This window comes from Oncorhynchus nerka, linkage group LG19, assembly GCF_034236695.1.
Source record: "Oncorhynchus nerka isolate Pitt River linkage group LG19, Oner_Uvic_2.0, whole genome shotgun sequence".
In the NCBI taxonomy this organism is placed as follows: domain Eukaryota; kingdom Metazoa; phylum Chordata; class Actinopteri; order Salmoniformes; family Salmonidae; genus Oncorhynchus; species Oncorhynchus nerka.
In genome coordinates, this window is record NC_088414.1 from 26,111,204 (window position 1) to 26,121,074 (window position 9,871).

The 9,871-nt window shown below is 42.1% G+C and overlaps 1 protein-coding gene across 1 annotated transcript; it reads right to left on the minus strand.

Moving 5' to 3' along the window:
- Positions 1-2,628: 2,628 nt before the first annotated feature.
- LOC115101245 (14-3-3 protein eta-like) lies at positions 2,629-5,902 on the minus strand. The gene is made up of 2 exons (XM_029620588.2): positions 5,462-5,902; positions 2,629-4,142 (listed from the first exon to the last, which is right to left on the minus strand). The coding sequence occupies exons 1-2, from the start codon at positions 5,546-5,548 to the stop codon at positions 3,489-3,491; spliced, it is 741 nt and encodes a 246-aa protein (XP_029476448.1). The 5' UTR covers positions 5,549-5,902; the 3' UTR covers positions 2,629-3,488.
- Positions 5,903-9,871: the final 3,969 nt, after the last annotated feature.

Sequence of the window (9,871 nt, forward strand, 5' to 3'; positions counted from 1 at the left end):
GGTCCGTCATGGTCTGGGGCGGTGTGTCACAGCATCATCTAACTGAGCTTGTTGTCATTGCAGGCAATCTCAACACTGTGCGTTACAGGGAAGAAATCCTCCTCCCTCATGTGCTACCCTTCCTGTAGGCTCATCCTGACATGACCCTCCAGCATGACAATGCCACCAGCCATACTGCTCACTCTTTGCGTGATTTCCTACAAGACAGGAATGTCAGTGTTCTGCCATGGCCAGCGAAGAGCCCGGATCTCAATCCCATTGAGCACATCTGGGACCTGTTGGATTGGAGGGTGAGGGCTAGGGCCATTCGCCCCTAGAAATGTCCGGGAACTTGCAGGTGCCTTGGTGGAAGAGTGGGGTAACATCTCACAGAAAGAACTGGCTAATCTGGTGCAGTCCATGAGGAGATGCACTGCAGTACTTAACACAGCTGGTGGCCACACCAGATACTGACTTACTTTTGATTTTGACCCCCCCTTTGTTCAGGGACACATTATTTCATTTCTGTTAGTCACATGTCTGTGGAACTTGTTCAGTTTATGTCTCAGTTGTTGAATCTTATGTTCATACAAATATTTACATGTTAAGTTTGCTGAAAATAAACGCAGTTGACAGTTTCTTTTTTTGCTGAGTTTATACGTTTTGTAACTGAGTATCTTTGAAATTGTTGCATGTTTTGTTTATATTTTTGTTCAGTATAATAACAATGGCATTAGATGTATGGTCATCGCTATAGTATAGTATGTTGACTGCAAGCCTAGTCCATGACCTCTGTCAATATGATGGTTTATTTCAACAAGTTAACTAATTCTAAGGTCAGTCAACCAAAAAGTACTTTCTCCACAACGCTACCTCACCCACAGAGTAAACACACACACAGATAGTGGGTTAATTATTACTCTGTCCTACCGTCATTCCTCCTTGACTGTGTGTGATGAGGTGCTGCTATCCATAGAATGATATGTATTTCCGTCATTCCTCGTCAGGTTGCTGGTGAAGACTTGAGTGTGAGTGAGGTGCTGTTATCCATAAAATATGTATTTCTCTTTCATAAACAATCATCTGTCACATCTCAATCACAGCTACAAACAATCTTGTTCACAAAGTTGCATCAGTGTTTACAATATATAACATTTGTAACATCACAGTATGATCTTACAATACCCTTGTATTTCTCCTATCTTGGTATCGCCTGATGCTTCAATCCCGATCCTGTGCTTCTATCTCAGCTATTTCAAAGCCTGAACTATCTCCTAGAAGGCCAGCTTCCCGGAGTCGCCTCTTCACTGTTGACTTGGAGACTGGTGTTTTGCGGGTACTATTTAATGAAGCTGCCAGTTGAGAACTTGTGAGGCGTCTGTTTCTCAAACTAGACACTAATGTACTTGACCTCTTGCGCAGTTGTGCACCGGGGCCTCCCACTCCTCTTTCTATTCTGTTAAAAGACAGTTTTCGCTGTTCTGTGAAGGGAGTAGTACACAGCGTTGTACGAGATCATTCGTTTCTTGGCAATTTCCTCGCATGGAATTGCATTCATTTCTCAGAACAAGAATAGACTTGACGAGTTTCAGAAGAAGGTTAATTGTTTCTGGCCATTTTGAGCCTGTAATCGAACCCACAAATGCTGGTGCTCCAGATACTCAACTAGTGTAAAGAAGGCCAGTTTTACTGCTTCTTTAATCAAGACAACAGTTTTCAGCTGTGCTAACATAATTGCAATAGGGTTTTCTAATGATCAACTTGGATTAGCTAACACAACGTGCCATTGGAACACAGGAGTGATGGTTGCTGACAATGGGCCTCTATACGCCTATGTAGATATTCCATTAAATATCAGCCATTTCCAGCTACAATAGTCATTTACAACATTGTCTTCACTGTATTTCCGATCAATTTTATATTATTTTAATGGACAAAAAAAAATGTTTTTCTTTCAAAAGCAAGTGACCCCAAACATTTGAACGGTAGTGTATATTACTTTACTTGAGCTGTTACACTATAAACCCTGTAGTTGAGAGTAAAAGTACCAAAAGCCATCACTAGATGCTGCTATTGAGTTGAGCTGAAGATGGTTAAATGCAGAGGACAAAAAAAAGAGCTCCGCAAGGCTCAAAAAAGGGTGGTGAAACCAGCCAGGGTTCTGTTCAGTTGGGCACATGAAAGCAAAACATTTGCAACAGAAAACAAAAACGGGTAGTATTAGACTTATTACTAGCCTTTTTTTTTTTAAACAAATGGTTAAGTTAGATAAATATAAAAGGTGTGTCGATAATTAATTGGAAATGTATACTGCACAAAGATACCCATTCTGACTTTGTCCATCAGGGAGAGGAATACCATGAGAGCAACATCCTCACCATAAACACAAAATCCTACACAGTGAACAAAATCAGTGTGTGTCTGTGTGTAATACCTGAATGAGAAAAGAAACACATGACCAAATTGCTCATGACTGCAGGGCCAGATTCACTCAGCGACTGACGCGCACAATCATGCTGTTCATCCAAGTATTCCCACAGAATAGGCTACACACAAACACACTATAAAACAGCACACCAAAGACAGAAATCAAGGCCATTTGTTGAAATTATAAATTACTCTGAAGCACAGGGCATGAACCCACACAAGTTCCCATGGTAGGTTATGTTTTAATGGAATTCTTTAATGACCACGCATGATTCATAATAATAAACAAATGTACTTGCACAACTGAAAACTCCAGACACTGTCCCATCAACATTCACAGACGGACATTTCAAGACGGAAGATGGCTGGAATACGTTCACAGGGGCTAACAGTGCACACAGAGGTCAGAGGGCAAAGTGGAAAGGGCAAGAAATAGAGAGGGACAACAGACAGACATTTTACAGTAACATGGGGGGGCATAGAAGCAGTACAAGTCAAGGAGGAGAGCAGGGGGGGGCATAGAAGCGGTACAAGTCAAGGAGGAGAGCACAACAACATTCTGGTAAATAGTGACATTTGCACTATGCTGTGCAAAATAATGAAACATTTCCCTAGTTAGCATTACAGACATCATCATGACGATAGATTGTCCTCACGAGAACATCCTGTGGAAATGCCACTTGAATACCAACCATTCAGTTCATCATCAGCAACTATAAAAAATGGGATGGAATGACTATAATAAAAAACAAAATAAGCACCAGTGCACAGAAAGTGGGCCAGGGACAGAAAGCCTTGGGAGGACAGAGAAGAGGGAGAGAGTTGAGGAGGACAGTATGAGAAGGTGAATGCAGCAGCAGGGGTAGAGGTGAGAATGTAGGACAAAACGACAGGCCACTAGAGAACAGATTCTTCCTGATGAGGCCTTAATTGAGCATTATAATGGCACAAAGAGAAAAAGAGGTGAGCGATTAGGAAGAGAAGAAAATAGAGGGAATAGAGAAGGTCAGAAAATAGTAGAGAATAAGGGGAAGGGGAGTGTCTAACTCTAGCTAAAGACTATCTGGGGGTAGGAGGAGGTCTCAGGGTTGGGCCTCTCCCCCCTCGCTGTCCTGCTGGTCACTGGTCCACAGGGTCAGGTTGTCCCGCAGCAGCTGCATGATGAGGGTGGAGTCCTTATAGGAGTCCTCGTTCAGATTGTCCAGGTGTCCAATGGCCTCATCAAAGGCCTCCTTGGCCAGCCTGCAGGCCTCCTCGGGAGCATTCTGGATCTCGTAGTAGAACACAGAGAAGTTGAGGGCCAGGCCTAGCCGGATGGGGTGGGTGGCCGCCATGCTCTTGCTGATCTCATAGGCTTCCTTGTAGGCTCCCTCGGAGGACTCCACGGCGGAGGTCTTCTTCTCGGCTGTGGCCACCTCGGCCAAATAGCGGTAGTAGTCGCCCTTCATCTTCAGGTAGAACACCTTGCTCTCCAGCTGGTCTTCTCCGCAACTCTTGATGAGGAACTGGTCGAGCAGGTTGAGCACGTCCTGGCACACCGTCTCCAGCTCCTTCTCGATGGTCTCTCGGTAGGCCTTCACCAGCTCCAGCTTCTTGTCGTTGCCGTCGGCCATGGCCCTCTGCTCGATGCTGGAGGTGACGCGCCAGGAGGACCGCCGGGCCCCCACCACGTTCTTGTAGGCCACAGAGAGTAGGTTGCGGTCGTCGTTACTCAGAGGCTCGCTCAGCTCAGTCACCTGGTGAGGACATAGAAGTGTTAAATAGCTCAGCTGGTAAAGCATGGCTCTCGCAACACCAGGATAATGGGTTCCATTCCAGGGACCACTCATACTTAAAATGTATCCACGCATGTATGGAAGTCACTTTGGATAAAAGTATTTGCTAAATGGCATATATTTTAATATTGTTGACAGGATGTGAAAATGCTACCATATCATATACTTTTTATAAATCTAAGAAATTGGCCTAACATTGAGAGGACCTACACATTCACCATGACAAAGGTGTGAAGTTGCAGGGTGCATCCATATCTAGGTGGAGATGTAATGTATGCTGTGTTTGGGAATGAAGCTGTGCTTGATTGAACCAGACATTTTGTTTTATTATATAAAGATACTTCTATGCCTTTTGAGCAACCGGAAACATTTAAGTCAATAGCTGAAAATGTATCCATCAGCATCAATACAGTGGACCTTGCAGGGTTGTCACTAGTTGCCAGTCAAAATGGGCTATATCATACATTGATGAAAACAAAAATGTGTTTTTTGTCTTAATTTATGGTTAGGATTAGACATAGGGTTAGCAGTGTACTTAAGGTTTAAAGTCAGATTTTAAGAAGAAGATAAATTGTAGAACTAGACAGGGTTTAGCCATTTGTGGTTGTGGTAACAAGTGACGACCCTCTTGCAGACAGGATATGTGTGGGTGCATTCGCAAAGGCGCGAAATCTGGTCCTTCATACATTTCCACCATCATATTTGCTAGTTATTTAAGAACATTTTTCTCTGTCTGACATAAAGTTCACCATTACTATCTTCGTTAAGCTATTACAGGTCATGTAAAACCAGCTTTCAAGCTTGGACTAGCTAGCTAGTTTTATTCACTAGCCCGAAGTGCTGTAACTAGTGAACGAACGCACCCAATGTGTGCCTATGTTCATTTTGGCTGGTGCTACTGCATCGACCAGCCGTTGCTAGCCACGAAGCCAGACCACCACCAGTTTCATTCTTAACTAGATATAGATAACTAGGTCGTTAGTTACTACATTCACTTCTCAAAACGATATGACAAAATAACAGTAACAGAAGCAGAATAACCTTGATGTTGTGTGCACCAGGTTTCACATTGATTTGATTATGCAGATACTTTATAAATTTCCATAATGAAAGACGACAAACCCAGCTAACTAGCTACCGTAGTTAGCAAGATACTACATTGTATGACCATTGAATGATGTCATCTGATGACCTTTGTTACAAACTGATATCAATGATTGTCACATTATGTAATTATTTCATGTGAGATGCATTGTGCAGAACGATGACGTCTCTAGTACCTGTTTCATCGCCGAGGCCATGTCATCGTACCGTTCCGCCTGCTCAGCCATACGGGCTCTCTGGATCAGTTGCTCTCTATCTGCCATTGTCGCTGGTTGATGTGCGCCGAAGGTCGGGCAGTCAGTCCACGATACAGGAAGCAGGCTATCGACAATTGCTTTCGAATAGACGGATGTGTATTTTCCTGCTGATGTCCAACGCTATAAACAGTACATCAAACGTAACTGCGGATTTTCTCTGAAATACCCGCTTACATAAGACCTAGCTAAAACAATGGTGAAGCAATTCTGTTAATGCTAATGTCTGAGGCGCAAATTAGAAAGGAGACAATCAGTAAACGGCTCCAAACCCTCTCTATCTCTAACTGATGGCTACTGCGGCCTGTGGTGCTACTGCAAGCGTCCAGTCTATCCGGTGTGGGGGCCGAAGGCTGCCGCTGATATTTCATGATGACGTCACTTTCTAAAAATAGAAACGTGCGCTGCAAGCGTGCATGCGCAGTGCGACGTACTGCATCCTCGAGCTGTTGCAGCAACTGAGGGCGCGTGCGTGTAGGATTGGCGCCAATGATGTGTATGCTGTATATCATTGGTGGTGCTAGGTAGAGTAACTTCTCCAGTCCTTACATGTAGTATGGACATGGAAGGAAAGCTTACAAAAATAGGATGGCGAGGAGAACATGCAGGACAAAAGCAGTGCCTTCACTCACATCTGCCCAGTCCCAAAGTCATGATAGGGGAATAATGGTAGCTATGATGGCACTTATGCCAACCATTGTAATGTATAAACGTCATTGAAAGGTGCAAAAGACCTCCGTGGTGCTCAGAAGCGTTCCCTCCTTCATCCATCCCTAAAAGGAAAACACTTCACATGCCATCCTCTCTTCCCTGTTACTTGGTTTAGTCTAGAAGGGATACAGCTTTTGTCTAAATTGACGTAGCTGGTTAGGATAATTTATGAAGCTAGGTTTAGCTGTATCCCTAAAAAACAGATACTTCCGGTTGTTGGCAACTCTGCTAAGCCTAGGGTTAGCTGCAGTTAATTAATCAACTTTTGACGTCAATTAGACAAAAGCTGTATGCCAGAGACATGACGCTGTAACTGGGCCCTATGGCAAGCAGATGAGTAGAAGGATACTGGACAAGAGGTGTATGACACACTTCTGTATATTATCAGGTCTGTTATATATATATATATATTTATTTTTACGTAGCAGAACGTCTAGCTACCAGTCACAGAGAAGGGAAACTGGCATTACCTTATCCTCATGCAATTAGACATCCTGAACAGACCACCTAATAATTTATTGATATTTATTTTGTATTAATTTCTGCAACAAAAGAATACATGAATAATGGGGTGCGGGGTAGCCTAGTGGTTAGAGTGTTGGACTAGTAACCGGTAGGTTGCAAGTTCAAACCCTTGAGCTGACAAGTTACAAATCTGTCATTCTACCCCAGGCAGTTAACTTGCTGTTCCTAGGCTGTCATTGAAAATAAGAATTTGTTTTTAACTGACTTGCCTAGTTAAATTAAATTCTGCTTAAAGTCCAAGTTTTCAATGTTGCACTCGTGGACATGTTATGTAGAGACATTTACCAGGGTTAGATTATATTATTTGTATTTACTTTTCTGCTCTATTGCAGACCAGTATTTCTACTCTGCTCATCTATCACACCAGTGTTAATTTGCTAAACTGTAATTACTTTGCTACTATGGCCTATTTGTTGCCTTACCTCCTCACTGTGTTGTTGTTTGTGTCACACTGCTTTGCTTTATCTTGGCCAGGTCGCAGTTGTAAATGAGAACTTGTTCTCAACTAGCTTACCTGGTTAAATAAAGGTGAAATAAGTTGTTGTTTTTTAAAGTTATTCTTTATTATTCACTTGACTTGAAAAAAAGACTAGCAGCTCATTAGGGGAAGACATCAATTGCATACTACTCGTGTCTTCTCTCCTCATTTCCTTCTCAAAACTCAATGGATGAGAAAGCCAGAGGTTCTTCCCCTCTGACCTCCAATGTGTGTTAAGAAGGAGACGAGGAGTATGCTATTGAAATCTTTCCATAGCCTTCATATCAACAGCACTTGACCTTTCACCTTAACCTAGCCCTAGATCAGTTCCATTACATTAAACATAAGAGTTATTGGACGAAGACGTCCTTTGTTCGGGGGAGTTTTGTTAAGAGGCCCGACTCTCGGTCTGAACATTAACGCACATCGCTTGCGGTACGGTTTTGGAAGCATAAGGATCTTACCTTACATATCAGCGAGAAAATAATTTTTAAAAAGGTTAAATTGATACATAGGGGTCCCACACAGCCATATCTCCAAGTTACAACATGTATTTACGGAAGACAGACAGAAGACCTGTGCTAATTGGCTATCTAGCATGATCCGATGATGCATGATGTCACTGAAAAATACTGTCGGCTGTAACTTTGATAAAGCCGGTTAAAACACTGTACAGTAAGTGTATATTTTGCATTTATGAAATTATTTTGATGTGATATGAAAGTAATATGCTTTATGTTTCTAGAACTGTATTGCAATTTAGAATCGATTCACGTCTAGATCAAAGCCGGCCGGTGGCACCTTAGCAATGGTTGGAATGGAATAAATGGAATGGTATTGAAAACAAACACATGGTTTCTATGTGTTTGATACCAGTCTATTCACTCCATTCCAGACATTATTATGAGCTGTTCTCCCCTCAGCAGCCTCTTGTGGTTTAGATGGAGTATTTGGCTGTTTTGGCTGCCAGTGCCAGAATACCTCTGAAATAACATAAAATCTTTGGACCCCAAAGAGTAACAGTACACTCCGTAAGAGTACATCTTGGGAGAACCTTGACCTATATACAAGGCACAAGTCCTGAGGGGGACACAGCACACAGAGGGTGACACAGTTGTTCTTGAGGAGAATTCTTTCCACAAACCACAAACTTCTGGCGGCAGGGTAGCCTAGTGGTTAGAACGTTGGACTATTAACCGAAAGGTTGCAAGTTCATATCCTCCGAGCTGACAAGGTGCTAATCTGTTGTTCTGCCCCTGGATTTTGAACATTTTAACTACAGAAAGTAGGTGGGAAAGAATTTTTTTTAAATCCCTTCTGATTTGAATGTAAACTGTGTCCTGTGCCCCATGTTGCATGGGCTGCAGCCCCACTGGTCCCCGCCCCAGCCCCTGACTAACCTCCTTTGTCTGTGGCTCCTCCTTCAACAGACTGTAGAAACTAGGGCTGTCGCTGACCAAAAAAAATCGTTGGTTGTCTGTTCTTTTGACCAATCGACTGGTTAAAATTTTAAAACATGTGTTTTTCCATATACAGTATAGACACACCCTATGTGTTTTAATAAAATCCATTATATGTAGGCTACTGAGCTTGTATGACGCTTTAAGCACACTGATCAAATAATTACAACACACAAATGACTCCAGAGAGAGCCAGAGATCAAGATAGCCTAACCAGAAGAAGAAGAAAAAAACAGAGCTCCTCCTCCCGCTACTGTCAGCCTTCCCAGAGTCTGTCATTATACTCCCGGAGCTGCTGGTATTAGGCTACACCAGGGGTTGGCAACCTTTTCCATTTGGAGTGCCAATTTATCTTACCAATTCACCCGATCTGCATGCCAGTTTATGATTGTCATATGCTCATTTTTGTGGAACAGTTTATTTTATAATAAAGTCTTCTTATCTAAAAATCATTGTCATGTGAGTCATCAAAATTATATCTGAATATAAAAAATTATACAAATCTAAAAGTGAGTTATATTGCCAACTATGTAAAACTTGCTTGCATAAAGCCAACAAAGAAAAACATGGCAGCCTGCAGGTAGAAAATAAATCACATTGCCTGTCTGCAAGGAACATGAAACATTGTATCAACTATCAACTTGGCAGCAGAAGCTTGTGCTAACAAACTTGCACCATTGTATGAAATAGTCTGGACCCTCAGAGTATAAGGCACCATTGAGCTCTGGACAGACAAAGATGTAGGCTATTTGCTCATGGGAAAAGAAGTATTCAGGTAGGTCTATTTTATGACGTTTCCACCAGATCAGAGCATTAAAAAATGTTCCCTTTCATACCAAGTGGTTTTCAAAAGGGAGAGAGCTGGAAAGATTTTTCAAATAGGCTACATTGACAATAGTTCCTCATTCTCATTGTACAGTTGAATTCGGGAAGTTTACATTAAAACTTGTTTTTCAACCACTCCACAAATGTCTTGTTAACAAACTATAGTTTTGGCAAGTCGGTTAGGACATCTATTTGTGCATGATACAAGTAATTTTTCCAACAATTGTTTACAGACAGATTATTTCACTTATAATTCACTGTATCACAATTCCAGTGGGTCAGAAGTTTATATATATCCACATAATTTGACTGTGCCTTTCTGGAAAATTTCAG

What these genes read in the sequence shown, in the direction of transcription:
- LOC115101245 (XM_029620588.2), bottom strand. Translation starts at nt 5,548, where the DNA reads ATGGCAGATAGAGAGCAACTGATCCAGAGAGCCCGTATGGCTGAGCAG. An exon ending in TGGCCTCGGCGATGAAACAG is followed by an intron (nt 4,143 to 5,461) that starts GTACTAGAGACG and finishes TGTCCTCACCAG; the next exon opens with GTGACTGAGCTGAGCGAGCC.